The sequence below is a fragment of the Vanacampus margaritifer genome, chromosome 8 (assembly GCF_051991255.1).
Source record: "Vanacampus margaritifer isolate UIUO_Vmar chromosome 8, RoL_Vmar_1.0, whole genome shotgun sequence".
Lineage (NCBI taxonomy): Eukaryota > Metazoa > Chordata > Actinopteri > Syngnathiformes > Syngnathidae > Vanacampus > Vanacampus margaritifer.
This window is the reverse complement of record NC_135439.1, coordinates 385,769-402,529: the sequence shown is the minus strand read 5'-3', so window position 1 is coordinate 402,529 and position 16,761 is coordinate 385,769. Positions and strand designations below refer to the sequence as shown.

The 16,761-nt window shown below is 45.1% G+C and overlaps 2 protein-coding genes across 2 annotated transcripts; both read right to left on the bottom strand.

Moving 5' to 3' along the window:
* Nucleotides 1-353: 353 nt before the first annotated feature.
* Nucleotides 354-6,255, bottom strand: LOC144056833 (homeobox protein EMX1-like). The gene is made up of 3 exons (XM_077573920.1): nucleotides 5,725-6,255; nucleotides 2,212-2,396; nucleotides 354-1,028 (listed from the first exon to the last, which is right to left on the bottom strand). The coding sequence occupies exons 1-3, from the start codon at nucleotides 6,116-6,118 to the stop codon at nucleotides 855-857; spliced, it is 753 nt and encodes a 250-aa protein (XP_077430046.1). The 5' UTR covers nucleotides 6,119-6,255; the 3' UTR covers nucleotides 354-854.
* A 2,355-nt stretch (nucleotides 6,256-8,610) lies between these two features.
* ccdc69 (coiled-coil domain containing 69) lies at nucleotides 8,611-16,222 on the bottom strand. Its single transcript, XM_077574309.1, has 10 exons — nucleotides 15,904-16,222; nucleotides 13,590-13,635; nucleotides 13,310-13,506; nucleotides 12,201-12,288; nucleotides 11,792-11,865; nucleotides 11,614-11,715; nucleotides 11,415-11,534; nucleotides 10,939-11,036; nucleotides 9,431-9,607; nucleotides 8,611-9,311 (listed from the first exon to the last, which is right to left on the bottom strand). The coding sequence occupies exons 1-9, from the start codon at nucleotides 15,922-15,924 to the stop codon at nucleotides 9,445-9,447; spliced, it is 909 nt and encodes a 302-aa protein (XP_077430435.1). The 5' UTR covers nucleotides 15,925-16,222; the 3' UTR covers nucleotides 8,611-9,311; nucleotides 9,431-9,444.
* Nucleotides 16,223-16,761: the final 539 nt, after the last annotated feature.

Here is a 16,761-nt window from a genome sequence, read left to right as displayed (position 1 = left end):
CGCTTTTTTGGCCCCGCCCCTTTTTCATGGGAAGACCACTTGAGAGAATTGTCACCGGGGATAAAAGTAGTGCATGGTCACATGACCTCCAGAAAGAAGCGGATGAAGACGAAGAGCGATTGCAAGCATCTTCCTTTCTTTGACGACGTCCTCGAAAGACGCCCGCAAACGGACGCGCACGTTCAGCAAACCGCCGATTGGTCGCCTGCAACTAACTTTGATTTTTCAAGACATTCCTTCAAATTGATTCAAATCTTCGTCTTTCTTGTTTTCCAGCTTTCGCTTCAATTGAACTTTGACGGAAGTCCTGCGTGCGTGCGTGCGTGCGTGCGTGCGTGCGTGCGTGCGTGCGTGCGTGCATGCGCTGGTCTTGTTCCCAGACGTCCTCCAGACTGGCGTCCGTCTGTTCGTAACAGACGCCGTTTGCTTTTCTCACGTTATTAATACACTTCTTTCTTTTTTTTAAAGGACATCCATCATGTCCAAATGATTTTTTGCATCCAAATGTTTTGTTGCGTTTCTGGAATGCAACAAGCAAGCGGATGCGGAGTCACGTGACGCTTACTTCAAACGCGCCTTTCGCTCCGCCGTCCTCAATTCGACCCGATTGTGACGTCACTGCTTGCGGTTCATTTACATAACCCCACCCACACCTCCAAGTTCCTCAGCCAATCAGCAAGCGAGAATGCAAATGTGTGATTGTTGACTTCCCACATGATGCTAACGTTAGCTCGCGTTGGGGAATTTTGGTCTTGAAAATCAAGTAAGTTCTTTCTCCATCTCAGTCCACGTGAACGGCCCGCGTTAGCCGCGTTAGCCGCGTGAGCCGCGTTAGCCGCATGAGCCGCGTGAGCTCAGTGGCCGGCGATGCCGTCGGCGCATCGGCCGGGGCTCCGCTGCGTGGCGGCTCGCCATCTGCTGACGTGCTGGCTGCCGCCTTTGGAGCGTTTGCGTTCCGCTTCGGGCGATTCCTCCTCCAGCTTCTGACGCTTGTGTTTGGTTCTGCGGTTCTGGAACCACACCTTCACCTACACGCGCAAACACATGCGTGCGGGTGTCAGGACAGGCTAACAAGCGACATGCTAACATACGGAGACAAGGCTAACTAGACGTAGACTTTTTTTAGAACAAGTAGTTGGAACCAAGACTTCCCTCGCCGTCACTCGACAATATTACAGAAAAATCTTACACACCCGAACTAACACACGTTACACTGTAGAACTTTGCACTCTAGACCAGGGTTCTGCAACCTGCGGCTCTGGGCCCAAATGTAGCTCGTTAGTCCCGCTCCTGCATGCGGATGTCTAAAAAAATGAATAGAAATTTCTTGTTTGTTTTGTTTTGTTGTTTTTTTTTACATAGGGCCAGGGTTTTATAGACAAAATATTCTTTAAATGAATTAATGATTTAGATTTTTTTATTATGAATAATTAAATATTCAAGTTGTCAGAAAAAGAGACCAAAAAGTTTAAATAACCTATACATGTCCAAAAAGTAACCATAAAATGTCCAAAAGCTAAATAATTTGGAATTGCCAGAAAAAAATAGTCAGAAAATTATTATTTCTATTTTTTTAAAGGCAGAAGAGATATACTATAAAATGTCCAAAAATCCCCCAAATTGGCAAAAATGTCACAAAATAACAAATGTCTAAAAATAGCCATAACATGTCAAGTTGCTTCACATCTTTTTTGTGTGAAAATGACCATAATGTGTCAGAAATTTGACAAAAAGTCTAAAAATGTGTGAAAAATTACAAACACCCCAAAAAACGGAAGACGAAAGTTAGAATGAAATGAATCTCAAAGTTTTGGTTGCTGCATATTTTGTGTTCTGGTGCAGCTCGAGTTCGGCCCTTCAGCAAATTGACGAACACAAACACACTTTTTTTTGGTTTTGGTTTGGTTTTGCGGCTCCAGACAGATTTTGTTGCTATTTATTTGGCCTAAAATGGCTCCTTTTGACAGTAAAGGTCGCCGACCCCTGTTCTAGACAATTCCCACCTGAGCCAATCTAGAAACCGGCGCCTTAAAACCTGCAGCCAAACATACCTTCCGTCCTTTGACACAGCAGAACAAACCTGACATGTGATCATTTCCCGCCATTTTCACATGACAATACGTTCGACAAACTTCCATTCTAGACATGTTGACACTTCCAAGCGCGAAAATGGAAGTGGCGTTCAAGAAACGTCCACCGCCGACGTCTCACCTGTGTCTCGGTGAGGCAGAGTGCCGAGGCCAGCTGTTTCCTCTCGCCGCCCACCACGTAGTGGTTTTTGTCGAACGCTCGCTCCAGACGCAGAAGCTGCGAGGGAGAAAACGCCGTCCGGATCCGTTTGGGTTTGCGCGAGAAAGCGCCGTGCAGCAGGAAGTTCTCGGCACCGCCGTCGTCACCTGAACGCACAAACAGGAAGTGAAGCTCACAGCGGTGTTTAGCACATTAGCAATGCTAATGCTATCAATCACATTGGCCCAAACTTACAAGCTCGACTCAACGTTACAGCCTAAAAGCAACTTTTACAACCCGGGACCGACCCGAACCACGCAAAGAAAAACCTTCGTCACTCCGGCACCCGACACTCGAGAACCAGCATCCGGCACCCGAGCCCAACCTTACAGGAAGTTGAGCTCACTTTAGCACGTTAGCGACGCTAATCCAATCCAAAAGCCTTCCCTCATCTTTCTTGTCATTCTTTTGCTTTTATGTTTGCCGTCCGTTTGGGATCCGAGAAAGTAGAACGAGTGGATCGGATTTGTGTGGCGCGTGTGCGGTTCAACGTCGGCCAACGCCGTGCGTGTGTGCGGCGTGATCCTCGGTTCAAACGCTTGATATGGTTTACATAAAAACAAAGGTGTAAATGTTGGGCCTGGAAAGATCGGTCGCCGCCGTCACGCCGCACGCAAAAATGTCGGTTGACTCGGCGGCCGGCAGGACAAAGGCGACAACAATGACGGCGGGCGCCAGACGGCGGCGGCGGCGGCCGTGTGACATTCACATGCAAAGCGCACGCAGGATCAACGGCAAACTCATTCGCTGACCGCGATGTGCCGGGCCAGGATGCTTCCGCAAATCGAACATTAGAAATGGGATTGGGGGAGGAGCCAATGAGTCTGAACGTCATTGGCTCATCTTTGAGCGACACGTCACCACAGTTATTTTACGAAAAACTAACGGAAAAAATACAATTCAAAAAACGATTTCATTAACAAAATAAAATAAAGACGAAAATGAACCGAAGCATTTCATGAATACAAAACGAACTCTAATTAAAGTGAAAACGTTCTTGGTTTGAATCTTTGGAATGTGAAGCGGAACACGCTGTGGGAAAGACGGACCTTCCCACTGGGAAACGAGTGCTGAGCGTCCACAGCAGTGGGAAAGCGTCCTTCAATTGGATTTGAAAAAAGATACTGCGGCAGATATGGATGCTGCGGCGCCACCACCTCGCACCCGCGCATTGGAGGCTACAGTATCCAAACGGACCCACAAGTACATCAACGCGTGCAAATAAATACATGAATAAAAAAAACGTTGCTTTATCTTGCATTTCGTGATTGCGTTCAAATGTTCCGATTTTTTTTGCCACCTGGCGGGCTCCGCCCACAACAATGCAAGAAGCCGATCGACTTCAATTCAAGGTCCCTAAAAAGGCGTGGCTGCACGTTCCGGGTCACCGGGGCGAGCCAGGCCAAAGCAATCAACCTCAGCCGACTGTCAGCTGCTTGGACTGCTCGGGTCTGGCTGGCCCGCCCGCAACGCACCCACAATGTTGGATTCTTCAAGCGCTAAAGTCAGCATGGAATATTTTCATGTCCGTCGAGTTCACTGTTAAAAATTCACAATCTGAAGGCACAGACAACAAAAGTCCATAAAACACCAGCACGCACACAGACAGGAAGTGATGAAGAGTGTGTGTGTGTGTGTTTGTGTCAGACGGCGATGATGACGATGATGATGATGATGATGATGATAAGCAGGCATCCCCCTGGCACAGGAAACAAGTCGGGACTTGTGCTGTGTGCTCGTCACAAACGCACCTGATCATGCTCATTAGCATATTTGCATCACACACTCATTTGCATATTAGCCACGCCGCTAACCAGCTGAGTGACGGGATAACTTTCTCTTTCTTGTTGGAGCAACACACTAATAAACACACACGCGTGGTCATGGTACTATCTTTGTGGGGCCATCTCATTGACATGATGCATTTCCAAGCCCCTTCCCCTAAACTAGGGTGACCAAATGTGTCCTCTTTTATGTTCTCACGTTTTTATAAATTCCTGAAAATGTCTGCTTGGCGTTGCGTGGCTAAAAATAGGAGGTGACGTACACCGCCGCGGCAAGTGTCCTCTTTTTGTGGAAGTGGGAATATGGTCACCCTCCCCCTCCCCCTAACCGTGAAAATTGATTGAGTTTTGGACTCACAGGGACCACCAAAATGTCCCCACAATTTCAAGTCGGTCCCCACAATGGTAGTTAAACCTGGAAAAACACGCGTGTACAAAAGCACACGTAAACACACACGAACAAATGAATACAAGCACAAACACAATTTGAGTCACACGCTAGCAAGGGTTACACACACACACACACACACACACGCGCGTGCACAGGCCTATTTGACGAGGGGGGGTCAACCAGGCCCTCCATGCAGGCCTTGAGGCCCCTGGGCCTTCTAAATGTGCGCGTGATGTCATCATCACATTGATATGATGGTTGGTGTGTTATTTTAATCACTGATCGATGACGTCACCAGAAGGATTTCTCAATCAAATGGAAATCCCAAAAGAAACGCAGAAATGTCGGCGGCAAAACATCATGTTAAAAAATGAAACGTCAAACAGCTTGCTTTTGTTTTCGTTTCCATTTAATTTGTTGCAAACAAATCCACCTGATGTTTTTTTTTCTTTCTTTTTTATGATCAACAACCGTTGAATGTTCTATTCAATTAATTTATGATGTGCAGTTTTCAAATGCACACGTCTCATGAACATGAAATTGTTTCTTGCATTTGACGCTTTGAGCTGACATGAAATTACATTAGTTTATTTTTAAAAAAAGAAGTGTTTTTTGTTTTTTTAATACTAATAAATGGGGGGGGGAAAACTATACAGGAGAGTAAAACTAACTTTTCTTGTCTAGAATGTAAAGCCGGATTTGGAATAATGCACATTTGGATCTTTTATTTCCAAAGGAGAATTGAATGCATTAGAAAACAATGGTTTTCGTTTTCATTTGATCATTTTGGTGATCAGATTTTCAGTTTTGAAATTTCAATGTTTCATTTTGCAGGTTTCTTTTGTTTTTTAAATTATCTTCCCTTTTTGAGGGATCATATAATAAAAGACAATGTCTCCTCAATTGTTTTCGTCTCATTTACAAATTGTCCCTGGGTCTTACAAATCTAGAATTGTGAAGACAAAAAAAAAAACACTTTTCAATGACTCGTTTTGTCATCGTTGTATTCTAAACAAATCGCTTGAAAGATTTGTCTTAAATGCAATTGCCCATGAAAAGGCGCGGGGGGGGGGGGGGGGGGGGGGTTCTAGTTTTGTCGAGCGCTTTTTCGCTTTTCATGAGAAACATTTTTCATATGAAATCCAACGTGACGTCCCAACTTGACTTTGTTTATTTTTGCAAGTCAAGTCCTGTTTTGTCGCATTTTGCTGACACGTCCTCCTGCTGCGTTTTGGGTCCTGAAAGGAGCTCGCGTCTTACCTGGCAGCGCGTGCGCGTATCTGTGGTGGTTGTGGAGGATCCAGGAGGCGGGGGGGCCCGCACCCGCGGCAGTGGCGGCGGCGGCGGCGGCGGCGGGGGGGTACAGCAGGCTCACGCCGCCGAGCCCGGGATGATGCCGGCCGAACACGTGCAGTCCAAAATTGGCTCCGACCGACGAGTACGAGGCCCGGACGTCCCCGGGGCCGCCGGGGAGGGGACGCAGGGCCTCCGGGAACCGGAGCGCGGTGGGCCGGATGGGCTCCTCGAAGGCGGTCCGGACGCTTTGGACGCTTTGGACGCCGGCGGGCCGCCGCTGCTGCTGCTGCTGCTTCCCGACCAGAGCCTCGATGGAGAAACATTTCTTGACGCCCCCGAGCTGCTGCGGCTGCAACATGGCGGCCGGACGAGAGCCCCGAGTCCCCGACTCCCGAACCCGAAGCTCACAGCCGAACCATCCCGCTCCTCGGGACACCTGTGCGCGCCCGTGCGTGCGTGTCGCCTTCTTGGTCCTGGCGTGCGTCAAGGCGCCAAAGTGACGGGCGAGTGGCGGGAATTAACTCCGACGGCGAAGTGGACCCCCTCGCAATACCCCCACCCGCAAAAAAACTTCTCACCTCCGAGGAGCCAACTTGAGTGCGCGCGTGTGAGACGCGCACGCAACACACCTGCCAGAGCTTCGCCCTCCCATGCGCATGCGCACAAGATGACGACGAGCAGCAGGAAGAACAACAACAAAGTTCGTCAGGCTTTCAGCACCTGTCATGTCAAAATGCAAGTCGACCCCAAATCAGTCCACAAATCCAACAATCTCAAAATGATCCATCCTTTGAAAAATAATCCAAATCCAAATCATTTCAAATAAAAGAATCCAAATCTAATGTGATTGATTTCTTTTGTTGGATTGGATTCTCGAAAGAACTGCATCGAAATATTCGGACTGCATGAGCCAAGATGGATAACACACACACACACACACTGCATACTCGAAAAGAATTAACCGTCACATTCATTTCAAAGTCAATATAATCACAAATACATCGAATTAATCTTGCTCCATTTTGAGTGCAGTTTCTACACATTATCAGCTAAAAAAGAAAGAAAGAAGACGACGCAACGAAGTCGCATCAGTGCCTAAATGTTGATTTTAAAAACGAGGCTTTTGATGCGTCCATTTTTTTTCACTTTGATTTTGATTGCGTCGTCAATTGCAATTGGCAAGTGTCAAATTTTGATCTATTTATTCATGACTTATTTCATACAAGCAGGTCTATGAGTATTTGCACGCGTGTTTGTCTAGAAACAAACACATTTCGAGGACAAAATGAATGCGAGTCATCGTGAATATCATGACAATCAACGATGCACGTTGAAAATAAAGAATAGTGGCAATTATTGACTTATTATTAAAAGATTAATGACTCATTATGATATCAGCTAATTAAGTACTGACGCAAGTTTGGACAATGAAGTTGGGTTTTCTCTTGATGCTCCAACTTGGATGAGCCCGCGTCAGTCTCATCCAGCCTTCCGTCTGATTTCATTTTGCCGTGCATATGTTTGAAAGATGCGGCTCGAGATTCTCCAGTTGTATGCAGGCCTTTATGCAAATCAGCTTTCATGTGAAAATCAAGCAAACATCCAGAACAAACAAATACAAAAGCAGTCAAACGTCAAAGCATAAACGCAAGCGTTAGTAACCGTCAAAGTGCATTTGGTAAACTGTCATATAGATTAATTACCAAATCACTGTAAAATAAATAAATAAATAAATAATTATAATAATAGAAAAAACAGAAACTAGAGCTGATTCAAATCAATGGATGTCATTTTCGGACTCCGAAGCCTAAAATGAGGGAGAAACTATTTAAATAACAACAATAATCATCTTTGGCAGTCAGAACCCCCCCCAAAAAATGTTGGCAGTGTTTCAAATAGATGAACGATAGTCGGTGATTATTATGCAAATCGATCCGAAATCAAGTTAGCGCTTCATTATTGTGTTAATTGAATTGAAAGGTTAAAAAAAGAAAAAAGATCTGAACTTGTATATGTTGCCTGTTACAAATGTTGCCACCTGTACCCGACCAGTAGACCCCTCCCTCACAAGTGGACCCCCCCCTGTGGATCACTTCATCTTCATTAGCTACATTAGCGATTAGCATTTGTGCCCCAGGCCAAGCGCGTTTTCGCATCGCAGCTACCAATCAAATGAGGCGCTGAGGCCAGGCCACGCCCCCTCATTAGTCAACAGGAAGTACACGTCTTACCTGTGAATGTGTGTGCACGTGCGTGTGCGTGTGGGAGCGGAGGGGGGGTCGGGATTTAGCATGACGAGGAATGTCAACAGCCCTCTGGCGCCCCCCAGTGGCTCAACTGTCAATCACATGACGAGCACATCAAAACGACAATTTCAACTTAGTAGTACCGAACGGTAACAACCTGGCTCGGGTACACATTTTTTTTATTTTAAACTAGAACTATAAACAAGCCATATGACTTTCCAATATATGACATCGCTAAACTTGGAAAAACATGGACAAATGTTCATGTTCTTTCTAGAAAATATCTTTTTTTTTTTAATGTAGAACCTTCTAAAAGAATACATTAAATTAAATTTAACTAAATTCAACTTTTCTTTGCTAGATGTGCCAGAAAATCAGATATTTAAAAAATAATAAACTTTCCCCGGATATATAACTTTTCTGTCTGTCAAAGATGTTTAAAAAGTTTTTCTTGAAAATATTTCCTCCAAAACATGAACTTTTCGGCAAAAATATTTGTTACCCACAAAATATACACAACTGTCAAACCTTTACAACTTTTTAGGATGACATGTTAGACTTTTTTTTTTTGGGGGGGGGGGGGGGCGTGATTTTTGTCATCAGATGCATGAGAGTACTGTATGTTTTATTGAGTCATGGCGACAAAAAAATTGAACTAAAGCTCACAGCACTTGAAGATAAAAACGAAGATAACAGTTCAGTCCACAAAGTAAAAAAAAGAAAAAGAAAAGTGCGGGTGCATGACAATTTGTATTTTCACAACAAAAACGCATCTTTGGTAAACAAAACACTGGCGGATTCAAACCAGCAGCTTCAACTGAAGCTACATGCTAATATGCTAATGGCACACGTCAACATATAGCATTTGAAAATGACGACATGTTAACTCTAAAAATGCATTGTTACGAGAAAAAGCTACATGCATGCTACTGTAACATATCAACATGAGGTCATGCTAAAAAATCGTATCTAGAAAAAGTTACATGTTGACATGCTAAGGTGGCATTTCAACAAAGCAGCATTTGCACATGAGGAACTCGTTCTTAACTAGAAGAAGCTACATGCTAACATGACAATATGTAGCATTTGAACATGTGGACATGCTAACAACACATGTGCCAGTAAACTCAAACACCTTTAAAAAAAAAATAATAATAATTAAATGATGCATTTAATTATTAAAAAAAAAAAGAGGGCCGGGACATGCTAATATGTTAGCATTCCCGCAAACTGAGCGTGACATCACAGTCACGTGACTCAGCATCAGGCACTGCTGAAGTTTTGAATAGGTTGTGGCTTTCTATGCTGAAAAAAAAGAAGGAGAAAAAAAAGGTTAAAAGCGTCTCTTGCGCTTGTGAAATCAAACTTTGTAATTCTGTCCGGGTGGGGGGGTGGGGGGGGGGGCTGCTGGAGGAGTGACTAACATCCGCAGAAGCGATCAGGAGGGCGCGACGGTGGCGGCGGCCATGTTGAGAGCGGGGAGTGCGTCCCGATGATTGAGTTTGAAGAGCAGCTGCTCTTTCTCCTGCGTCAACGTCTTGTTGAACAAACGCTGACGCTCCAACGACGCACACGCCTCCTCGCGCTCACGACACGCGCGCCTGAAGCGCAACAACAACAACAACAGCAGCACTCTTAGCACACGCACACACCGCGGACCGTCTCCAGTCCCAAAAGGTCTCGTCCCATCAAGACCGGCTGACTGTGATATTGCTGTGGTGTCCAAAGTCAGGTCATGGAGGGCCGGAGTCTTGCGGCATTTGGATGTTTCCCTTCTCCAACACACCTGAAGCTCATCAGCAAGCTCTGCATAAGCCTGATAATGATCCTGTTCATTGGAATCAGCCGTCTTGGAGCAGGGAAACATCCAAAAGGTGCAGGACCCGCTTTGGACCGCACTGCGATCACGTGAACAAGATTTTGCTCAAACTGAAAAGATTCATAACAACACGACTCGTCACGTTAGCTTTGTCAAATTTTATTTGGGGGATTTACAAGCGTTGCTTCATTTTTTTGTTGATGTTTTTTTGTCACTGTGACTCAATTGGTTTAAGTATTTGTACAAACAACATTTGTACATGTCTAAAACTTTCTATAGATTTGATTTTATAGGAGATTTTTAATTGTTCCAGAAAATGTATCTTATATCTTTGAAATATTCCATAAAGTTGCATATTTTCTGTAAAAAAAAAAAAAAAAGAAGGTTATCCTGAAGAAAATCTTATTTTTAAGAAGATTGTTTTTTTTCTGAGAATGTATGTTTTCTAGAAAAGTTTCATATTTCCAGAAGCAGTATTTATGCTTCAATCAATATTTTACAAGCCGCCTTATTTTCTAAAAAGTATTCTTAAAAAAAAAAAGTTTTACATTTTTCAAGAATAAAATCCTACAACAACATATTTTCCACAAAAAAAGTATTGTTTACAAAAGTTGGATATTTCTGGAAAAAAATGTTCCTGAGAAAGTCCTCTCTTTTCTAGAAAAATATTTTCTCCAGTCTTATTTTTGAAAAAAGTATTTTTCAGAAAATGGCACGTTTTCAACACATTCATATTTTCCAGAAAAAGTGGACATGATTTTATTTCCTAGGAAGGAAAAAATAATCTTTTCTTGAAAACAATTCCTGGAAGTCATATTTTACAAAAAAAAACTTGTTTATGAAGAAGTGCTTTTGAAAGTCTTTTTATTACATATATAGTTTTCCCTCCAAATTAGTATTTATTTATTTTTAAGAAAAAGGTTTTATTTTTTAAGTTGTATATTTTTGTACATTTGTATAGTTTTCTATCTCCAGAAAAAGTGGTCAAAAGTTGTCCATTCTCAAGAAAGTTGTAATTTCAAGAAACAAGTTAGCTTTTTGGGGGGAGGGGCCTGAAAAAGTGGCCAATTGATGCATTTTTTGCAAATTCTTTTTGAAGGAAAGCGTACTCACTGCAGGATGTTTTGACTTTTGTCCAGACGAACTCGCAAGTCTTCGTTTTGCTGCAAGGTTTGCGCCAAGTGATCCTCGGCGCAGGATTTCTCCTCCGCCTGAAAGGCAACGAGTGCGTCAAAAACGCCGCCGAGGACGCCGGCGGGTGTTTTTGACGCAAGCACAAAATGAAAGCTGATTTGCTGCAATCGTGCACGACTCGCCGCTTCACAAATGGGCTTGATGCCGCGGACGTCCGGCTTTTACACACGAGCGCCGTTTCCGCCTTCCAACACCCGCACCCCCCGACCGCAAACGGAAACAAAGACCCGGAAGTCCCGCCTCCTCCGTGGCATATACCTTATTGGCGTGTTTCTTTCTTTTCCCCCCAGTAGGAGCACGATTTCCTGACCAACTTACGATCATGACACAAAGCCGCATGTGTCGCTTGCGTCGTGCGCGTGCGTGTGTAAGTGCGTGTGTAAGTGCGGCCTCACCAGCTGCTCCATGCGTTGCAACTTCCTGTTTTGCTCCCTGAGAATTTCACTCTTCATCTCGATGACGAACAGCAAAGACTCCTGCTCCGACTCCCAGAATGCACCTGGACTGCCATGCGCCTGTCACGTTTCATGATGGGCGGTGAGGTGGACGCGGCCGCCGGTTGCCATGGAGACGCAGGCGGGCGCGCGCACTTACCTGAATGTTCCTGAGCAGATCTTTCTTGAAGGTGGACTCTTGGACACGCCTCTTGAGGTGGTTGTAGCGTTCCAGCTCCGCCTTCAACTCGCTCACCTCCACCTTCACACACACAAGCAGGCCGATGATGTCCGGCGCGCGACGGTGGGCGCATGTGCCACATGGTTGCCATGGTTACCTTCAATAGGTTCTCACTGATGTGAAATTTCTCCGTCAGTTGAACTTTGATCTCCTCGTGAGCTCGCTCAATCTCTGTCAAAGGAAACTGGACCATCACAAACGCACGCACACGCTGCGCAGGATCGGAAACTTGAGAGCAATTTGGCCGTCAAAGGATGCAATTTTTTTTTTTAAATCATCATAAATGAGGTTGCAAGACACACAGTCACATATTTAGTCAGACAAAGTCAAAGGTGCAACGTGACTAGATTGATGATGTTGGTCCAGCAGCAATGTTTTCGTTTATCCTGATAATGTTTGGGAAATTGTAAATCCGTTACATTCAAAAGTCCAAAACAAAACACTTCACATCATCGCCGTCTGACACGCACGCACGCACACAACATAGAAAAGGCAATTGTGAGTACCGTGCACATGTTGTTGGTGTTGTTGTGCAGTTTGTTGTCGTTGTTGCTGATGAACGTCGTTGAGGTGCGCGCACGTCTCCGTCTTGTCCTTCACAAACAGCAAAAAGGACGCACGCAGGACACGTTAGCCACGTTAGCATGTGACGGGCGCACTTGTTGTGCAGCACGGTTATTTTAATTTTTGCAAGTTTCAGTTTTTTATTCATTTTCAGGGTGGCTTTGTTAGCTTGATGTTAGTTAGTTGTTGTTGTTTTTAATCATGTGTATGTTACTCAAGTACAAGATTGAAAAGTAGTCAGTCTTGCATCCAATTGTTTCAAAATTTTTTAAGCAAATTTACTGAAAATGCGCAAAACGGACACGCGACTTCTGGGGGACTCCGCCGCCGTAGGTGGCGCTGTACACCATTAAGAGATGTGATCCAGCAGTCATTTCAAAGAAGAAGAGGACCAGGAAGCGACTGCACCGTACGATGATGTCATGAGTTTGCTTTTGTAGTTCTTGATCAAACGTAGCGTTTCTTTGCTCTCCTCCATCTAAAATTGCATTAATATTCGCTTCATGACATTTGTATTTCATTTCTGAATTATATTTTTTTTTATATCCGTTTTTATTTTCACTATTAGTCATTTCATTATTTTGAATTTTGGCAGTTTTGATCCATACAGCCAGGATGAAATGATATTCAAATGAGGGGGCGGTCCTAAATGTGTCTTGGTTTGGACTCCGCCTTGTGGTTGTCGAGCAACTCAAGTTGCAAGTTGAGGTGACAGTGGACAAGATAGTCGTCCATTACTGGAGTTCTCCAATGTAAGCCGGCGAGACTTCCTTGTTGGCGGCGTTTAAGCCAAGACACGCTTAGGACCGCCCCCTCATTTGAATAACATTTCGTTCAAAATAAATAAATAACTAAATTTTGTAAAAAAATGACTAAGAGTGAAAATAAAAACGAATATATAATATAAAGTATATCGTTGTTTTTATTTCCATACATTTTTTTGATTTAATTGCATTTATTAATTTTTTAATGTACGTTTTTTCACTTTGAGTCATTTATTTCTTTTGAATTTTGGCAGTTTTGGTCCTCCATACGCGCGTGGCGAGCTCACCTTGTCGAGGATGGCGAGCACCAGCGTGCACACTTCCTCGTCGGCGTGCTCCTTGAGAAGCTCCGCCCTCTGCGCGCCGCCGTCGGCCGAGAGCACTTCCTTCAGGATCCTCGGCTGGCGCTCCAAGCGTTCCAGATGCTTCTCCAACGCCGCCTTGGCCACGCCCACACCGCGTCGCTCGGAACGCGCACGCTTGGCTGAGGGCGGCAAGCACAAAGATGACATCGCTTCCTCGAACAGCACAAGACGCAGACGCAAACGCACGCACGCGCACCCTGACCTCCATCTTGCCGGCTGTTGTCTGAGTGGCCTTTCTTGGTTTTCTTCTGCAACAAAAAAGCAACCGAGCGAGACGTCAGCAACGTTTGCAGCAAAAGACGCTGGACGCAGGCTGACGGGACGCTTCGGTGAGGGGGTTCGACGACGCCAGCAGATGTCGCCAGAGAGACGACGACGACCACCACCACCCAAGACCGGCGCTGTCGCTATCCGATCGTTTGAAATGGATTCTCTTCCCGATTACGCCATCAAATAGACGGCTGCTGCTTGTTTCCCGTCCAACAAACGTCGCTCGCACACGGATCGGTGAAAACGCACATGGAATGCTCATCACGACGTTTTGGAAGAATTTGGGGACTTACAAAAGAAAGTCCTTGTCACTTGGCGTTGACGCAGATTTCTGCCAGCCTGCGCAATCTCTATCCGGCCTCATTCTGTATGAAATTGTTTGAAAGTGCTGGTTCCACTTTCAAAGTGTGTTAAAAGACCTTTAAAAATGCTATGAAAACATATTCTTCAACTTTTCCAATATTGCGGATTTGACTTCTTGCGGGCGTGAGATGGAACGATGGAGGGCTTCACCGCAATTCGCCTTTTGCAGACGGGAGGACAAGGGGCCGCGCTCCGCCCAGCGCTCTGCACATTGCGTCATTCCCGTGATGTCATACTTGGCACGTCTTCAAACGTCTTTCGCTGCAGGAATGTCGCCAATGGACACGAAATCTAAAAAGTCAAAGAGTGATGAAAAGGCCGCAAAATGTTTGCAGAGCGGAAACGCACGGAAGAGAATTAGGGCCGGTGAAGAGAGAGAGAAAAAAAAGGCTTGGCAGGATTCTGACTTTAAAGTGAGAATTCTGCCCAAAAAAAGAAATTCTCTCTTCACTAGCCCTAATTCGCTTCCTTCCGTAGGAAACGCAGTGCCTTGGCCCAAAAGCACTTCAAAATGTGTAATAAAATAAGAGAAATATTTCATTTTCATTGAAAAGCATCATAGCGCCATGCTAATTACTAGTTAGCTGTTATGCTAGCATTTGGATCCGGTCACATTAGGCAGCCTGAGCACGTCTGCGCCGCTAAGCCAATTAAGCAAGTAAACCAATTAAAGAGAGAAACATGTCAGTGCTGACCACACGCCGCTTTCTATTCTGAGCGACTCCAAAAGATTCTTGTACGCGGCTTCGGCGCTTACGTAAGAGACTCTCGCGCCGCACAGGGGAGGAAACGGGAAACGGACACGTCGCAGTCAACGCGAGCGACAGGAAGTCATCATCATCACGTGGTCTGCAGGGGAGATGTTAGCACGGTAGCGTTACACCTTTTAAAGGTACGGGCTGATGGATTTCTGCTGCGGTTCGTAAACACAACATTCAAAACTGACACTCAAGGAAGTCGCGGGCAGGAGACGACCAGGAACGAGCGTGAAACCGGTCCACCAATCAGGAGTGGGGATTCACACGGCGATATTTGCATATTCCACTGATGGAGGTAAAACGTCTCCGCCCGGAAATGACCCAGACGGGTCCAAACAAATTCGTCTGACTGTACCTTTAAGAAGGCTTTTGTTTCTGCGTCATTTCAAAGACTGCCCAGGTGTCTTGAATAGGACCCAACGCCGACCATATGGATTGTGTTAGGCCGGTGCGGATATTTGGCAGACACACACACACAAAATCCGATAAGTGAATGGTCCGATTCATTTCAAAACCATCATGAATAAAATTGCTTATCCTTGGCTGCCTTACAACAAAGTTAGGAATTACAGGCACATTTGATGGACTGCCCTTTAGCGCATGCACATAACTGACGCCATTCAAAAGTTGTCAACATGATGTCGCCTTTCATTTGAATGCAATTGATTGGGCGCGTGACGATGACGTCACTTTTGAAACGCTCATGCGAAAACGTTTGCTTGGTCTTGTTTGATTCAATAAATAAAAATAACTCGACTGTTGATCTGAACTAGACTCCATTTTGTTGTAGTTTATCAATACCCACTTCATCCCAAATAAGCGTAAAACGTGTTTTAAAAAAGAAGAAGAGTGAATTAGGGGTTACGAGGTGGTGACGTCATTATGTCCGTTCACGAGTTATGTGTAGAAAGTCGAAGACTGTTTGAACACGAGGCAGATTGAAAACAGATGTGCGCTCATCAAAGTTGCACTTTGTCCGCGTTTGTGCTCTTCGCCTTGCCGTTGTCGTCGGTTCGCGTACGTTGCCGTGAAAACGTTCGACTTTTGCCTTTGGTGGAAGTCTCGGCGGCTGCATGCGGAGCACGTTGCCCGGAGGGTGGCCTCGGACTCGGACCTCGGTCTCACCTTGCTGTGGCCGCAGCCCATGCCTGCTGAAGCCGCCTCGCCCTCGTCCTCGGCGGCGTCTTTGGAGAGCTTCGCTCTTCCGTCGTCCTTCGTCCGTCCGCCACCGCCGTGTGACCGCGAAAAAGTTTCGACGAGCCTGAGCAAAGTTCTTGAACGCACCGCCGCCCGGCCTGACGCGATGATGAGTTCACGGACGCCGCGGGCGCAGAGCTTCGGAAAAAATCCTGCCAAAGAAAACGACCAGTACAAGTTGTACTGTACAACATCGCAAAGGCTCCATACAACGAAGACAAAATGTGCTTGCTTGTGTTCCGTTTGGGATTTTACTGCACTTTGTTGCTGATGTATTGCAGGGTACAAACTTCGAGAATTTTGAGAAGGCCAACGTGGATGCGTTTGAGTTGAACTTTGAACTCTTGAAAATGTCAAATCTGCAGACTGACTCCGCCCACTTTAATCTCGTCATTGAATTTGAAGGGAAAATAAAAGCTTTACTATAGCCATGAAAGCATCAGCGGTGGAGGCCGGGACATGCGCAGAAGCGACGAACCTTTTGTCTTGCGCTTCAAATTTACCATAATAACTGCAAAACAACAAACCGAACAACATTTCTTCAACTGTCTGGAAGTTTTGAAAGCAACACTTTTGAATACAAGTGAAGCCATGAGACACATATGCGGGTTGAAATGCACATTTTTACAATATCAAATACTTCAACAAAGAAAAATCTATTTAGCAGTTGTTTTTATGTTGCCTTGGTTTTTCAATTTGTAAAATGCTTGCCGAATTTTGGCCACGGAAGAATTTTTATCTGTTGGAAAACCACTTGCATCTTTCTAAGCGCATGCAGCTTGCTGT

Coding starts and splice junctions, on each gene's coding strand:
- LOC144056833 (XM_077573920.1), bottom strand. CDS start 6,118: ATGTTGCAGCCGCAGCAGCTCGGGGGCGTCAAGAAATGTTTCTCCATC. Junction 2,397..5,724: donor ATACGCGCACGCGCTGCCAG/GTAAGACGCGAG, acceptor TTGTGCGTTCAG/GTGACGACGGCGGTGCCGAG. Junction 1,029..2,211: donor TCTGCCTCACCGAGACACAG/GTGAGACGTCGG, acceptor TTGCGCGTGTAG/GTGAAGGTGTGGTTCCAGAA.
- ccdc69 (XM_077574309.1), bottom strand. CDS start 15,924: ATGGGCTGCGGCCACAGCAAG. Junction 13,636..15,903: donor TGGGCTGCGGCCACAGCAAG/GTGAGACCGAGG, acceptor TTTTTGTTGCAG/AAGAAAACCAAGAAAGGCCA. Junction 11,866..12,200: donor ACACCAACAACATGTGCACG/GTACTCACAATT, acceptor TTCCTTTGACAG/AGATTGAGCGAGCTCACGAG.